General features: G+C 33.0%; 1 protein-coding gene and 1 long non-coding RNA gene across 2 annotated transcripts; one reads left to right on the forward strand and one right to left on the reverse strand.

The window, feature by feature from the left end:
* Nucleotides 1-1882: 1882 nt before the first annotated feature.
* Nucleotides 1883-6305, reverse strand: LOC128233939 (uncharacterized). Its single transcript, XR_008260817.1, has 3 exons — nt 6275-6305; nt 3228-3392; nt 1883-2186 (listed from the first exon to the last, which is right to left on the reverse strand). It is a non-coding gene; the product is annotated as an uncharacterized LOC128233939 (long non-coding RNA).
* A 30-nt stretch (nt 6306-6335) lies between these two features.
* On the forward strand, nt 6336-18400 carry LOC128234047 (leucine zipper transcription factor-like protein 1). Its single transcript, XM_052948006.1, has 10 exons — nt 6336-6420; nt 7682-7812; nt 8280-8474; nt 9210-9348; nt 10018-10083; nt 11284-11364; nt 12234-12302; nt 13122-13214; nt 13976-14079; nt 14966-18400. Exons 1-10 carry the CDS (start codon nt 6418-6420, stop codon nt 14988-14990), a joined length of 906 nt encoding a protein of 301 aa, XP_052803966.1. The 5' UTR covers nt 6336-6417; the 3' UTR covers nt 14991-18400.
* The last annotated feature ends 106 nt before the right edge of the window (nt 18401-18506 follow it).

Here is an 18506-nt window from a genome sequence, read left to right on the forward strand (position 1 = left end):
TAAAATTGGTTAAAGAGCGTAACCGTATATATGAATTGAGTGTGCCTGTGTTCATAGCAGAGCGGATAGGGAAACTGTTGTTCATGGGATGTATTAAGAAGAAAGGTGTACCGGGGGAGAGCGTTAATTAGTTGTTTAACTTTAAACTTTATGATATAATGTTAATATGCCAGTTCATTTAATTTTACATCAACGGAACTGCAGAGACAGTTCCAAGAACCAAACATCAGGCCCAAATACGTCAAAAATACTAGAGTCAATACTAAAATTTAATATCAACGCATTTTCGCCGAATAACAGCATTTATATATAAAACGATAATTTCACTCTTTTCCATGAGTGCAATTTTTCGTAGAATATGTTGATGAAAAAATGGTGACAATCAATCGAAAAATGATTCTAGACCAAAAAGTGTACTTCAGTTATTTTTTAGTTCGACTAACATACATAACTTTTGAGACCTTCGAGTCAAATATTGATTTGTGCACTGATAAATGATATTATATTTTTGCACTGCTGTGACACCCACGGCTGCGGCGCTGTTTATTGGTGTCATACATCACGACCACTAAATCTGCATCCAGTTATTGGTTTTGTATTTATTGTTGATTCGAAGGATATGCCGGGGAATAGATAATTTTGTCTAGTATCTTGATGTCTAACGGTCATTAGCATTCAATACGATATTGATCATTCATTTTTTTTATTTACTATACTTCATTTTTTATATCAATGAATATGATAAAAAATCAAATAACAAATCCTGCAGGCGATGGGACACGTACTTGCGGTCGGTAATAATTTCTGGAACATCATGGGCTAAACAAGAGTGAATATCAATACTGTATGTTATCTTCCTACCAGAACCTCAATTATCTTGACCCTCATTAATCTGATAAATATAACGATCTAAAAAATAGTTATATTCTGCTAAAAATAAAACGCCGGGATACATAATCACAGCGCGGAAATAGCCGAATAGGCAAAAACTCATACTCGGACTGCAACACGACCAATCCATTTGTATGGTTTCGACGTCATTCTGCTAAACATAGAGCGCATTGAGACAAAAAATGGGTTAAAACGACATGAATAGAAGTAGTTCTTTGTTGCCAAGTGGAATTTGTGGTCTTAAGACTACCTGCGCGCATGCGCAGATAGTCTAAGAATCAGAATTGATAATTACAAAACTAAAAAACAAAAATATTTCATTTCCTTATAAAAATCAAATTGAAATCATTCAATGAAGTGGTTTTTACATTTAAGAGAGCAAAATATGATTAACGTTTGTGAAAAAACTTTCAAAAATCACATTTTTTCAACATGACAAGTATGGAACTTGAATAAGGTAAATGGCTAGATATATGTCTTTAATACCCTGTTTGTATAATTTTCTCCCTCACATATTCCAATGAAATCTGTAGCGCGAATGTGCATTCTGCATGGTCCGAAAAGTTGGATATATACGCTTGTATATTTTTGCTCATGAGTATTGAGCAATGCCTTATATAATGTTCACCGTATACGTAAAATCGGATGTGCAAACTGTTCGACCTTTTACAGTGACCTTGACTTGCATCATATCTGTGATATGCCATGCATAAATGTACCACGCGTGATTGTGATATCAACAAGGACAAAGAAATAAAAAGTACAAGACGCTGCATAAAGACAGATATGCCATGAACTTCGACCTTGAAGAATGACCTTGACCTCTTATTTCTAGCATCACGGTGACACGTTTACGTGACTTTCATAATCACTCAAGACGGAATAATAATAGTTAGGGCGCAATTCGAAACATCATACGAACGTGCACAAACGCATAACAATCATATGAAAATGACACAGTACTGTTGATGTAAACGTTGCTTTTATTATATGATCACATTTTTGTAGACAATAGAAATATATACAAAAGATCGAACCTTAGTCTGACATGAGAGTGAAGAATTATAATGTTTTTGATGCATTTTTTCCAACACTTTTGTTCAACACTCGTAAAGCTTATATTTTGTTTGTAAATATCGCTCCTAAGGGAAACAACAATAGCATCCATGTCGCTGGTGTTGCCATGGTGACGGAACGGTTGCACAAATCGGTGCGACAGTAGCAGACACTCCCGAACCCGCTGCACCCATCTCTGATGATTAACAACTCCGTTGTCACGCAATCCCGTTTCACAGCTGAAAAATAGAAGGTATATATGAACCAATTCTAACATTAATGTAATGCAGAAACGGGGCAGATGATAGGTTGTCGTGTAGTAAGGTCCTGAATACAAAACACATGTCATCAAAACTAACGGATCCTCGTATCCGCTCAACGTATTGCTCTTCCGCGGCACCAGCAACACTGGCTAATAACATCTTAAAGATGGTTAAGTTAAAGGGCATGCATACAAGATCAATTTTGTAAAATTGTTACAATACAATGGTCATAACGCAGAGGTTAATGCTGCAGGAAGGTTAAAGGTTAAAGTTCGGAATAAGGTTGGTAAATATCGAATAGAACTGGTAATGTTAGGAAACGGACAACTTCGGTGGCTTTCTTAATGGTTATCGAGCTCATCTTAGAGTGTATGCCAATATACATTGTGACCATTTTTGTAAAGTTTGGATAAGATATGGTTAGTTCAGTTGACAATATCAATTTGGTCAAACTTTGACTGTTAAAGTTAAATTCATGAGTTACTAAAGCGAAAGGCCAGATATTAAGTTTGTCACATCAACAGTGTAACCATGTTTGGTAAAGATTGGATGAGAAAGTAAGAGAGCGGACAAGGTCAATATGCAGACTTTTGACATTTTGGATCGGTCACACTGGTTATCAAACGTTATCCAGAAATAAAACCCACGGGCATTGTCAGTTTGGTGAAGATTGTTTGGAAACTGGTCATCGAGCGGACCAAGTTAATTTGGTCAATATTTGACGATTGGAAAGCCATAACTTATGGGTCATTGAAGCCATCGGGCTTTTTTACAAGGTTTGGTAAATAATATTTACTCGGGTACTCGTTGCCATCCCTAGTAAATATCAAATAAAATGTTGAGTAAGAGAGCGGTCAACTTATGTTGACACTGAGCGCCCGCTCGATGATAGCTCTCCTCAGAGGATCCCATTATACGTCAAATTTCTTCAATAGGCGTATAAGCGCTATAAGTATATATGCGCTTAAACTGACATGTCATTTTAATGCTCTTTTTTAAATCGAAACCAATACTCACAACTAGAAAATAATAGTTTAGTCTTGGAACAGGCAATGCATGGTCCACCTAAGAAAGCGCTGGGTTCGTGGTCGACGGTCATGTTGATGCTGGGGTTGTCTGCGCAGTTGGGGTGAGAGTCCGTGTTGCATTTGTAACACATGAGGGCTGCTCCGGGCCAGGGACCTGCAATATTATAAATGTCAGAAACTTTAAAGGCGCACAATATAGATTGATGTCAAAATTTATTATTTTAATTATTTTAGTGCATTATCGTGTTTAACTAATTTCACTTTAAATTTTACCAAAAAAAAATGCTGCATATGATGAAGGTACTGTAACAGATAAAAATATTAGCGATATTCCGGCGCTTTTTAAACTTTCACAGTTACAATTTTGGCAGAGTAGCTATTAATTAAATGATTATGCACTGAAATTAAAACAATATCTCATCTACCCATATTCTGCGCCGTAAACATGCACGCCAGTACGACTCGGTACATTAACCTGAGGGAGTGAACAAACTACATGTATCTTCTTTTTTTGCTTTTTTACGGCATATCTCATTTAGATGTTTTGTTACAGGCGACTAAATTTAATCTGTGTTTTCCCCATATTTAGACGAACTGCGAAGCAATAACAACAATATTCGATGCAATTCACAAAATGACTACATGATTTCAGCATTTTCAAGAATTAAGAAAACATCAAAGACAAAACATCTAAGCAGCATAATTCGATGGCACCATTTAAAAATGCCGAACTTACATTTTTGTACTTTTTCAGGAGATACAAAAAATAAAATAAAATGTCATATACAATGACATGTAGGTTCGGGTTTTTCTGCAACTTCTACTGACCAGTAAACTCAATTTCTATTGGCTGTTATGTTAATAAAAAGATGAAAACCCCGAAATAGCAAAAAAATGTAGGTTCGGCTTTTCTAAATGGTGACATCGAATTATACCAAGCACAAATAATAATTAATAAATATAATGAAATACTACAACTTGTCAATACTTACCACACAAAGCAGTCAAGAAAACACTTGTTACGAATAAATGGAACATATTCCGTAGTGACTGCAGTCTTCAGTATAATTATGTATGATAAAGAAATTTTAGTTGTGTTTTAAGGTACGACTTTCCAAGAATATGAAAGATATCTTCAGTTTACTTTGTCTCGCATGAACGAATCAAATACACAAGATATTATTCAACTGTATCGGATACACATCTACCTCAGAGGCTACAATTTAACGTGCCGGGGCGGAGCATAGCCTTGAAATATTTATATACGTATAAGAATTGTGCTGCTAAGCACTTTTGAACAAGTCATTAATTTAGTATGCGGAGTATTTGGAAAAAAGTCAAGCACTTTGAAGATGTATATTGAAGAGAACTTAATATTTATTGGTGTACTATTTATGAAAAAGGTTGCGCCCCGACCGGTCATTTTTATTTGGTGTGAAAAAGTTTAAGCTTTTTCGCTATTTTCAGAAGTATCAATTTTGTTTATGAAATCGAACGTTAATGGGTGATCATTATTCAATCAACGATTGTACCGTTTGCTAAATGATTAAGGTTTTCGTTCATGGAATTTGTGAATGTTATGTCCGTAAACCCAAAATAGTTTGGCTGTAATTAAATGTCCATGAAAAGGAGGATAAACTGTAAACTCTAATCATATCATTTTAGCAAAGGTATGCTCATGCTCGTACTCAGCATATGTATCTACACTTTATGTTGATCAATTGATTTTCGTATTTTTGCATTGAACAAAATCCTTCGATTGTTTACCCCAAAGACAACAGGCGTTGAGAATAATGTCTTATGGAATTACCATTAATGATCTTATTTGGTTGATTTCTAGAACAAAATTAGTGTTGCTGCAGCTGTCCAAGTATTGTCCAACCAGCGGCTGTTGGAGTATAGAAGGGGGTCGATGTAACATTAAATTGTGACCCCATTGAATATTTATTACTCCAGGAGTATTTTTTAATGGATAACACATCATTTTTTTAATGTTGAAAACTTACCTCGTCTGTTAATTTATGGCCATTCGACGTGTGAAAAGTTAACTCTGGCTGAGGTAGGTTTCCAATATTAAAATAGTATATCCTAGTTGCTTGTTCTTTCCAGAGTCACCTTAGATAGTTGTTCTTTCAATGAACGCTTATGACAATTTATGACGTTTATATTAAATTTTAGTAACCGTTAAAAAAAGACCCCATTATTGATCAAAATTAAACACTGGTCGTTCTCAAAGACTGTTTTGATCAAAATTCAATGTTGAAATTCTGTCCGAGGGTCAATTTTTAACAAACGGCGTCAAACTTTAATGCAGTATTTTTTTAAACTTCTTATGCTCTCATCCAAGAGGTTGCGGGTTCGATCACCACTAGCTAGGGATACTTTCTAGTGGCCTCTCAAAAACGTCCAAAAGTACTGGTCTCTATCCAGGAAATGGACTCGGACATGGTTCTATAACCTATGAGCTTACGTCGCAATCGAACTAAAAAACTAAGTATCAACTAAATCCCTGAGTTCGAGGGTGTTACAAGCATAAAATACGTAAGAAGTCTATATGCCGTGTGGCGGTTCTGTCGTGGTCGGTGGTTCTAGACGAAGGACTGTTTTGATCAAAATTCGATGCTGAAATGTTGTCAGGCTCCTCTTATGTGTTATTTTACGATATTTCGTAAAACAATTAATTATGGCAGTGATAAATGCCCTATTTTCATTCAAAGCTTGTGTTACGTTTTTCTTTCATCCATACGAGTTCGACCCGGCCTGTGACTCAGTACTTTGACCTTGGATGTTGGTCAGACTAGATATAAAAAGTCCGTAAGACATGCCCAACTTACCTGGGGTGAGCAACTCGTTTACCAATAAATTATCGTAGTAGTAATAATTTTAATAATGAAAATAACAATGAAAATAATAATAATAATAATAATAATAATAATAATAATAATAATAATAATAATAATAATAATAATAATAATAATAATAATGGATGGTGTGGATGTAATTAATAATATAATAATGATAATTTAATGAGTTTACCGTTGTAGGCCAAATATTAAACTGGTGTCTGCTACTTTTGTACAGTTGGGTACAATATTTGTTAACTTCCGGTTTGTTCAGTGTCGCATCCGTACACAAACATATTTTGATATTTGTGGCTTGCTGGTTTGCTTGTCATAAAGATGGTACGTCGTTCATGTATAATAAACTTACTGCTAAGTTTTTACTGTTCTGTTTATTTGCATTGTTTTTCGAACTATTGTATCTGACTTCAACAGCAATTGAGGAATTAATGGTTGAGGAATGTTTATTTTTGTCAACATTGTGCTTGGACAAGTTATTTCCTCTTGTTATTATTTAAGGATGAATTTACATTTTTGTCCTTTTTTCAAGTGAGTTATAAAGCATTGAACATCACTAAAAACGCAATGAGTTTTAAACCTTTGCGTATGCAAACATGTTGGATTGCTTTAGTAAAATCAACCAAAGTGTTTGGCACAAGATCATGCCATATACCGTGCTGGCAAGAGACATATTTATTCCTTTATGTAAAGAAAAGATAATCAAATATATTTGGCAGAGCAAAGCCATTTACTTGACTATCAAGCTTTTACAACTTCCCATTGAAAAAACTCTGCAGAGCGGTTACTTCCCTTTAGTGTATGGTACTTCTCTGCTCTTCAAAAGTGAACATAGCCCTTTGAAGATCAATTCTATTTGCTATTCATCAAGGTACATGACTGATAGCCCATTGAAGATCAATTCTATTTGCTATTCATCAAGGTACATGACTGATTAGATATTATATTACTGAAACTGCGTAAGCTTCTTTCCACCAATTTAACAAAAAGTAATCATTGACAAAGTAAGAAGCAGACCATTGACAATTTGGGACCTAATTGGTTGTTTCAAACAAACTATCACAGGGATATTGATTGAAATAAACTTTTTTGATGAAAGTACTATAGCAGGTCTTTTGAAAAAAAATGTGTGGGTGAAGTTAACCAGGTTACATATGAGAAGTATGAGAAGCTCTGGACATGGATTTTTTTTTAAATGCACACTCTAAGATTTGCTACGCTTAATTGTAACATTAAGATGACTGTCATTCTGATATTTGTTGTAAACTTACAACTTACCTTCAAATATAAATACAAATATCTTAAAAAATTATAGCTTACCTTCAAATATCTTAAAAATATTACAACTTACATTCAACTGTCTGAAAAATATTACAACTAACCTTCAAATATAATTTCAAAAAAAATAAAGAGTGGGGGCTATTTGACCAAATTGGGGGCGTTTTGACCATTTTTTTCCAAATGGGGGCTATTTGACCAAAAGTGTGGGGGCTATTTGACCAAAATGGGGGTATTTGACCTGGGGGCTATTTGACCAGGTTCCGTTGTAAATCATTCAATACCATTATATGCTACACTTTTCCAGGCTACAAACAATTTGAACGTCAATGACCATCATTTGGCGCAGGTGCACAACTACATCCGTTTCACTCGCTACCAGCGGGGGCAGCGCATGAGAGCTGTTGACTTCTGCTTTGATGAACTCATTTCAACCAGGTTAATCTCTTTCTCACTATCCAGCCAATCAGTGCCCTGAGTAACGTGTGCTCCAGGCATTTTAGGGCCTTTCTGATCTGGAATAATGTTTTGCTTTTTCTTTATTTGGGAAATCCCATTTTCTTAGAATTTAACAATGATAATATAAAGAAAACAGAGAAAGTAAAGAAATCTATGAGCAGGTATGTTTAACAAATGATAATATATATGTTTCCTCACAAAAAAATATAATTTTTTGCCAAAATCATTTTTAACTTAAGTTATTTTTTAACATGACTGCTAACATGGATGGTTCAATTACGGTACTTCACCTCAGAACTCTAATCTATGACTCGTTGTAAAAGTCCTCATAATAATGGCTGCATCTATTATTTCAAAAAATGATGTTGAATAAAGTATGATTACTAGAGTTAATAATTTTGAAAGAGCTGTCATCCCTTATTAAGTTAATATCTGCACAATTCCAGACTTGATGAAACTACCTACACCATCGATGAAGTGAAGGACATGTTAGACAACCTGCTACAGAGTGTACAAGGGGAGCTGGAGGGGGAGCTGATTAACTCTGCCCACACAAACGTCCTCCTTCTCCGACAAATGTTCATGCAGGCGGAAAAATGGCATCTCAAACTCTCCGCTGACATCTCAGAGCTGGAAAACAGGCACGTCTTTCTAAAACTATTTTCTAGCATATCAGGGTTAATGGAAAAAGTGTGGTTGTTAAAATGGAATAGTATCATAATATACAATGTATAATGTTTATGACATGTTTTAATCTCCCCACTGACATTTCCGATCTTGAAAACAGGTACCTGGTATAGCTACGTATAGATTAGAAAGTGTCAGACTGATTAGCTAAGAAACGGCAACTTTTTTCTGAGAGCTGCCTTGGTCAAATTATAGTATATTTAATAATACATGAGGCCAATGTGGGTTTTGTTGTTAACACAGAATATATATATATATATATATATATAGAGAGAGAGAGAGAGAGAGAGAGAGAGAGAGAGAGCGAGAGCGAGAGCGAGAGAGCGAGAGAGAGAGAGAGAGAAATTGTTTATGACTCTATTCTGATTTACATTTTGTTTCACTCAGTAGGGAAATGCCGAAAATTCAGTTTCAATTATTGCTTATAGAAGACATTATCCAATATCAGTCGTTATAAAAAAAAATGTGCATGTACCAGTAAAATCTAAATCATTTGTAATGATAAATTAAAATTAAACATATTGAATAACAATTATTAACCAATGAAATTACACAATGAAATTTGAATCAGTATTTATGAAGTTGAATCAGTATATTTGAGGTTGAATCAGGATATATAAAGTTCCGTATTTAATATGAAGCTGAATAAGTTTTTATGAAGTTGAATCAGTATTTATGATCAATTGCAGAGAAATACTAGACCGGATAGCAGAGTTTGAAGAGCAGCAGTTTGCTGGGACAAAACGGGACAATGATTTCCACTCTGTGCTCAAGCACGTGAAACTGGGGCCCATGAATGAATCTGGTGGAACAACCCTCCTCCATATGGTATGTCTTGGTGAGAGTGAATGGAATCAGCAGTGACTGCTGAATAGTTAGCATGTCATTCTCTGGGTTAATGGTTATATACACATGTAGCAATATATATTTGACCTCCTGAACACCAAAAGTGAATGTTCACACATGGCTGGATAATTTTTGGTGCTCACTCGATGAAATATACATGAATAATGATCTTACACTGAAACAAACAATTATCCTCTTTATATTTAAAAAATCTTATATTACCACAAAGGCACAAACTCCACACAGTGTTACTTCCCTTACAGTACAGTAATCTCTGCCACCATGCAAAACAAGTGACCGTGTATTTCAGCTATATAAACTTTATATAAACTCTTTTTTTAAATATTTTTTCTTTTCTTTTTCTTTTGGACAGTTGTGATCAATTTCGAAATCATTCATGGTGCATTGAGGTAATAATACAAAAAAAATATTTAAAATAAAAGATAATTTATTAGTATATAGTCATCACAACTGTCCAAAAGAAAAAGAAAAGAAAAATTATTTAAAAAAAGAGTTTATATAAAGTTTATAATGCTGAAATCTAGCTGTACTCCCTCATGGTGGCAGAGATCTATTCTGCTTGTCAGGGGAGATCACTGCGTAGGAGATTGATATTACCTGTGATATATATAAACTTATTTTAATTTTCAGAAAATTGAAGAGTTGGAAGCGGAAAATGAGAAGCTGAAGAAGTCAGTTATGGGAATGGAAGCTGGTGTAAGTTTGTCTTAAAAATACACGTAATTCCATTTAAAGCTGCACTCTCTCAGATTGAACGTTTTGACAACTTTTTTATTTTTTGTCTTCGAACGAGCCAATGGGAATGGAAGCTGGTGTAAGTTTGTCTTAAAAATACATGTAATTCCATTTAAAGCTGCACTCTCACAGATTGAACATTTTGACAACTTTTTTATTTTTTGTCTTGGAACGAGCCAATTTTTGCTAAAATCCATGGAAACCAGTTATATAAGACTGCTGACAAAAAATAAGATCACAGATTTTTATATTTAAGTTCAAAAATTGATGTTTTATGCATTTTTCTTAAGCCATAAAACATTAATTTTCGAACGGAAAGAGGAAAATCTACAATCTGATTTTTTGTCAGCAATCTTATATAATTGGTTTGCAGATATTTACGCAAAAATTTGCTCTTTCCAAGACAAAAAATAAAAAGTTGTAAAAATGATATATCTGTGAGAGTGCAGCTTTAATTCTATTAATAAAAAGAGAATACTACACAATACTACCCAGGAAAACAAATAGTGTGCTGAGCTTGATCCTATTATAAGAGGCTTATATTAAGTAAGCCATCTGTCAACTCATTTGTACAAAAAAATGCTTTTGGTAGTGGTAAAGTTTCATTCTAAAGTTGCAAAGTGTTAAGTTTGAATATATGATTTTTACTGCAAGTTTTTTTTAAATATATAGGCATTATATTATTTAGAACAAATTTATAAAATTGCTATATAATCATAGAATATTTTTTATTATCTCTCTTTAAAATATAATTTTATCACAGTAGAGACAAAATGGTGTTATTTAAAAATGTAATTCATGAACAAGTTCTATAATGGTTTATCAATATAGATTAAATATAGAAATAATGTCAATGTTAATATCTTAAATGCACTCACACATATTTGCATCCTAATGATGGATGGCTTACCTTAAACGTGTTATAGAAAATTAGGCCTGCTGGTTATTACCATTGACTGGTAACTAGATCTTTTTGCTTAAACAACTGTACAGACATGTAAGGACATGTAAGGGGTCAGTCCATAATCAACAGGATGCTGGTTGTCATTCGGCCATTCAGACTGTTCATGAACATTTGCTGTTGTTAAAGCCTTTAAATATTATGTTATGAGTTCTTTTGTACATAATTAAGTTAACCTTCTATTACCATGTGTGTTACAGTCTGCAGCGTCCATGAAGCAGAGACAAGAGCTGGAGGAAGATCTGAAAAGAACACAGTCTCAGATGAGGTCTGGGGGAACCGTAAGTAGGGGTGTGGTAGAGGTGGGATTGGCATTGAAGGGGGTGGGGGCATTTGGGGTGTAAGTTGCCATATGGTTGATGGAGAAAAAAGAACAACTGAAGGATAACCTGAGTGTATACAATCTCATATGAGGACAGCTGAAAGTGCAATTTGGAATGAGTTTGGGCAGTTGATGGGCAAAGGAGAGGGGTATGGTACTGGTAAGTTAGACAAGGGAGGACTTTTCTTAATTTGGAAATATCATACGGATAATGGCTTGGAAAAAATACTACCAGAGCTGTCATTGGAAGTCGTGAGATCACTATCATAACTTGTATGTAATTAACATAAGAGTATTTACTCTGGAGGATATTGCATAATCACCTATAAAAATGTGTGTGTATGCATAAAGGCAGTTTCAAATTTAAGATTGATCATATTGAAAAAATATTTTTATTATTTGGCATTATACACTGATATTATATGATACCAATTATAGTGTGTGAAAATAGTCTATTGTTTATCTCTTGTCAATGTAAAATGAGAATCATCGAAAATTTACAACACATAAGTGTTCCTTCTAATGTCTCCAACAATATGATAGCCAGACAAATTTCTGATTTAGGTTCGAAAAGGCCAATGATGAAAAAACTCAAAAAAGTAAATATTTTTGATGTACCGTACACTTTTTGTAGCCTGACGGTGTCTATGTTGTTTGCAGGGTGGAGAAACAAATGAGATAAGACGAAATAGGTTTACCTACAATTTGAGCTAGACTCTGGCAATTTAGTTGTTCTTTAAGGACTCTGAAGTTACCATAGCACATGAGAATTTAAGATGTAAGGTTGTATCTGTACTTAAATAGCCTTATTGTTTCTTTATGTTACAGGGAGGGGAAACCGAAGAATTGAGACGTAAAATGGCCGCCCTGCAGGTCGAGCTTGATTCTAGCAAACCGGTGGGTTAATTTTTATTCTGTTGCAAGTTTAATTTCTTTATTTTGAGGTTGCTATTTTGTCTGTATAATATAAAAGAAGACATGTGTTAGTGTTATGACCTTATTGTCAGTAATATCAGTTTCCATGGCAGCATAATGGATAATTTGAACTTCTTGGCTGTAACTTGCAAAGGGGTGTTGCTCATGTTATCATTATTTAAATTCAACATTTTCATTTTGACAATGCGCTGTTTGTTCAGATTTTTGTCAAACTTGACAACATGATTAATAAGATTATTGATAACTTTTAAACATGATTTATTTGATCATGTAGTCATACATTTGAAAAAAACAGGTACAACTGAAATAGTTGTCTCAAATCTTGTAAGAAATACTGCAGGTGACAAATGTATCCATTAAACTACTCGAGTAGTAATGATTTTAAAATGAACAACGATGATGTTAACAATGTTGTTAACCATAACAAAGTTCTGAACAATCGGCCAAGTATGTGTTGCAACTTTAAGCAAATAACTTAAGTATGGCTGAAATATAATCACTTATCATCTTAACTGTAAATAAGAATGCTTGCAAAATGCAGAAATACCATCCAGTAATGGTTGATAAAACTTGCAAATGATTTATATATGTAAAATCTGGGAACAACGTTTTTTTCATACAATCTCTCATCTTTTTGTTCTCATGATTATCTCCTACCAGTATCTCAAGCCATGGATATGCACATTTATGGTAATATCATTCTCGCAGACAAATTGAGAAAATATTATTTTTTTCTTTCTCATGCAAGTTATATATAACACGTACGGTATTTACTTACAGGCCGGGTCTGGAAACGGTGCCATGGAGAATGACTTGGTTTCCACTAAACATGAGCTGCTCAGAATCCGAGAGATGCTGGAAATGGCGGAGAAGGTACGACAGACTTTTGTAGTGACAAATTTGCTGCTCAATGTACATAATGTCCATGTCCGACAGGTCACATATCAGAGAAAAAATGCCTTTTCTCACTGTCTTGTACCACAGGCAGTAAAATTATATTGATAGAATCCATTTTAACCTTAAAAAATCAGGCCATTGGATTATTGAAACATGACCATTTCTCATAAAAATCTCTAAAAAAAAATAAAAGTTGGTCAATGTAACCATTCAAAAGTCATCAATTATATTAAATTGAATTACTATTTTACATAATCATAATTAAGCTATAATTTTTCTTGTTGCGTATTATACACTAGGACTATGCAGTCTATTTAACTATTTTTCACCCATTTTGACCTACATAATTTAATGCATATTCAATCCATATAAAACTGTTTATATTTGACCAAATAATACATGTACACTTTCTCTATGTTATTGACCTTTGACCATTTTGACCTTCAGAATTTAATGCATATACAAACCATAGAAACTGTTGAAGTTTGACCTGATAATACATGCATATTTCCTATATGTGATTGACCTTTGACCATTTTGACCTACATAATTTAATGCATATTCAATCCATATAAAACTGTTGAAGTTTGACCTGATAATACATGCATATTTCCTTTATGTGATTGACCTTTTTGACTGTCAGAATTTAATACATATACAAACCATAGAAACTGTTCATGTTTGAGCCAATAATACATGTACACTTTCTCTATGTGATTGACCTTTTTTACCTTCAGGAGCTTGAAAAGAAGGTGAGTCTAACGGCTCCATTTAAGAACCTCAAACAGATGTTGATGAAGAAGAATGAAACTATGAAGGATCTCCGGAAACGATTACAAAAGTATGTGTTTCTTATAGTATACAAATTATAACTTAAGTCATTATTAGTTAACAACTATTTTACCTTTACTTAAGGTTTGAAAATGGGGGAGAAAAAAACACAACATAATCAAGTATCAAAAATAATCAGAGAATCGTTTTTTTATTTATCATTGATTTCATAACTGAAACTGATAAATTTGAAAATAAAAAGAGATATTGTACAAAAGATAACTAAATGTCTTAGAAAAATGCTATTTCAAGGCAGACCAGGCCACAATATCACAAAAAATACTTAAGCTAAATCGCAATCTCAGTTTCTACTCATATTACCACATAACATCAAAGTAATTAAAAATTGTGTATATTTTTTACAACTTCTAAAGCGTATTTTCTCATAAAATATGTTGATTAAACACTTTGGTCAAGATTCCATAGATAATATAGTTTACAGCATATTATGTAATTGAGTACAACTCAAATGTTTTTAACAGTTACTGAAGTTTATTTTAGCCATAGAATATGTTGACTTAAAATTATCGCCAAAGGTTTTTATCAACACATTCTATGAGAAAATATGTTTTTTAAACAATAAAAACATACAAGATTTTAATAATGTTACGCTTTTATGTGGTAAAATGAGTTGAGACTGAGTTTGAGATTTGACTTAAGTATTTTTGTGATATTGGGGCCAGGACTACAGTTCTAACCATTTGGGTGTTAATCATGTTACTACTGTGGATTATTATTACTTTGTTTTTGTTGAGATAATTTTTACTAATTTTAAATACGTTTTAAAATGTAATTTTATAGATTATAATGAAAGGATGTAATTGTACTAATATTTATTATAAGCATCATTGATTTTCAATCATTGTTTAATTGTTACCTGAACATCTTTATTTCAGGTACGAGTCAGTAGACGATGCCTAGATGACATGACTGCCGGCGTGTTCACAGTCTCCACATGGAGTTAACGCAGTTTTTTCCAAAACCTCAACCAAGTCTTGACTCTCTTCCTTTGAGTGTAAAACCATTGTGATATTACTAATACAAATTTATACAATTAAATGAATTCTTTTAGCATAGTTTATCTAGAATCCTTTTGATGAATGTTTAACAACCTGAATAATTTTACTTCAAAGACTTAACATGCTTAACGCAAGTCTTGGATTGTGATTATGTTTGGTAACTATGAGTGACGTAATATTCAGAAATATGTGCATGTGACATTGGGTCAGCTTTTGCTTCACACATACACACATACATGCCATATCCCTCGGCAAGGGGAAAAATCCCCCAGAATTCCGACCTATCCCCTGGTACCCCGCCGTGGGATCCATATCCCCTGGAATTAAAAATAAATAAAAATTGCTTAAGGGTTGACAGTGGAAAGCATCCATAATATTATGAGTGTGAAATTCCATGAAGGACCATGATGACTAAGTCCAAAAAATATTGTGATTAGAGTGTATTTCTGTATTTATTCTTATAATATAAATGTTATATTGTGCAAAAATATAAATATTGCGCTTAAAAATCCCCTGGTGTAATATCAAAGTCCCGTGGAATTCAGACCAAAATCCCATTGGAAGCCTCTCAGAAATATGGCATGTATGTACACATGAAAGATACTTGTATTCTTTGAGGACCAATTAAAACAATTTACACTTGTGCAATGCTATATTATATGTTTTATAACAAATGTAACATTATTATCCCTCTAATTTATGAAAACTTCTTAAGATTAATAGAAACTTGAATTACAATTTTGGTAGTCTAAAACCCTAATGATTCATATGCGTGGTTATTCAATTAAGAATTTATTAAACAAGTTTACTGAAATTTATGATAACTAGCCTTGTTGAAAATCTTATCACTGTAAGTAAACTACTTTAATTAAAAAAAATCAATGACCAGGATTGTGGTATTCTTTTTATATCAAAATGATAATTTTCTATACAGTATATTCATTTTCATCATAATTCATTTGTGATGTCACATCAATAGTTATTACACTAATTATACATCAAAAATATATGATGATGATATTATTTGATGATGGTGCCCTCAATTATGATATGAACTCTTTTAATTGTTGTTTATTTTATTTTTCATTCCAAAATATAATATCATTGTGACTGAAAAAAGCTTGGTATTCAATATTGGTCTTCATTTGGAACTCAAAACGATGTAGCTAATTGGATGACATGACATACATTACTGACCATTACAGTGAATGAAGTCAATGATCCATGTCCATAACTTAAGATTGACTTATGAAGCATGTTGAATACCACTTCATGTCTTTAAATAGGATTTAAGTGATGTTACTGTGTTAAAAATATTGTTTACAACTTATTCCATAATTTTAAAAGTCTGATATTTTCTCATCCATAAAACTACGCTATTTAGCACATCCTTTTTAGTGTAATTCATCTGTTTATGCCTTGTTATGGATTGAATCAGGAAAGTTATAAGAACTTCCAGCAAACTATCATCTCTTGTGCTGTTGTTATTGAATGTGATATTGTAAACTGCATAATATAAGAATTACATTCCTTTGATAAAAAACACAAGTTAGTAAATTTATTTAGTGGTTATTTTTACCTGTTTTTGTTTATTAATTTGTTATTTCTGACTATATCAACTTTTTTCAGTTGTTTGTGTGCAGATGAAACAGTTATACTAATCGGTCTCCACTCAACACCATGCTTTTTATGCAAGGATTTTATATCAATATCATGTATTTCTTTTTCGGCTTGTTGAGGTGAGGTATTGTCATAGCCTTGGTGTTGTTACTTGGTACACATGTGCCTGTCAATAGATCAACATATTCATATGAAACTTGGTACTACTTATGTGCCTGTCAATAGATCAACATATTCATATGAAACTTGGTACTACTTATGTGCCTGTCAATAGACCAACATATTCATATGAAACTTGGTACTACTTATGTGCCTTTCAATAGACCAAAATATTCATACTAAACTTGGTACTACTTATGTGCCTGTCAATAGACCAACATATTCATATGAAACTTGGTGCACATGTGCCTGTCAATAGACCAACATATTCATATGAAACTTGGTACTACTTATGTGCCTGTCAATAGACCAACATATTCATATGAAACTTGGTACTACTTATGTGCCTGTCAATAGACCAACATATTCATATGAAACTTGGTACTACTTATGTGCCTGTCAATAGATCAACATATTTATATGAAACTTGGTACTACTTATGTGCCTGTCAATAGACCAACATATTCATATGAAACTTGGTACTACTTATGTGCCTGTCAATAGACCAACATATTCATATGAAACTTGGTATTACTTATGTGCCTGTCAATAGACCAACATATTCATATGAAACTTGGTACTACTTATGTGCCTGTCAATAGACCAACATATTCATATGAAACTTGGTACTACTTATGTGCCTGTCAATAGACCAACATATTCATATGAAACTTGGTACACATGTTGCCAGAAACATAACACACATGCATAGCAAGGCTTATAACTCTGTCTTTACTGATTGTTGAGTTATGTCCTTTTTTAGCTGAAAACAAAAACAGATGAGTTCTCTTGTTGTGTAATTATATTTTTTCAACAAACGCTCTATAATAGACTTTGGTATTGTCTTAGGTGCTTTAAATGTTAGATTAGTCAATGATTTCTTTATGTCTCCACTAAACAATCATCATACTGCCCTGTAAATGATATCATTTAAACAACTTACACAATAATAATTGTTGAAAGGAGCAAATAAAAAATGCAAAAAGAAATAACAAAAAACAACATGTTGCAAATAAATTTATTTAAATGTTATATTATTTGATTTTAAATGATAACATGAAAATATTAATTGATGATATAATTGTTATTGATTTAACTTATCTTGTCCTACTACATGGAGGACCGTTTGACATTCAACTATTCTTGCTATTTTCAATGGTAAATTATCATATGTATTGTATAATACTTGTTTTTATCACGCTTAATATCATTTCTTCTCACAATCAATTTCAAAATCGCTCAATTTTTGGGGTTAATTTTTTAGGTATAAGGGGGATTTCTTTTAACTCCTTATTTAGTGTGGTATGGCACATTTCCATTTCTGTGCAAGTTGCTTATTTTGTGTGGAATGCTTAAAAAATGAGTATAACGGAAGATCCTATCTGAATGTATCTTGTTCGTATTGATCAGTGTATGAATTGTTTTTGACATATCACCACTATAAACCGTCCATTTATTCATATGATCTATTTTTAGATGTTCCAACATGTCATATACCGCTGTCTATTGTATGTAATAAAGTAGACAAACTCATTATTGCATATTTCAATTCTCCAATAAGTTGAATAGAAGACATCACTATGTAAACCAAATAACAATCTTATTTTTATCCATTTTTGCGTCAGTAGGGTGATGGCTG

The sequence above is a fragment of the Mya arenaria genome, chromosome 5, assembly GCF_026914265.1.
Source record: "Mya arenaria isolate MELC-2E11 chromosome 5, ASM2691426v1".
Taxonomy (NCBI): Eukaryota; Metazoa; Mollusca; class Bivalvia; order Myida; family Myidae; genus Mya; species Mya arenaria.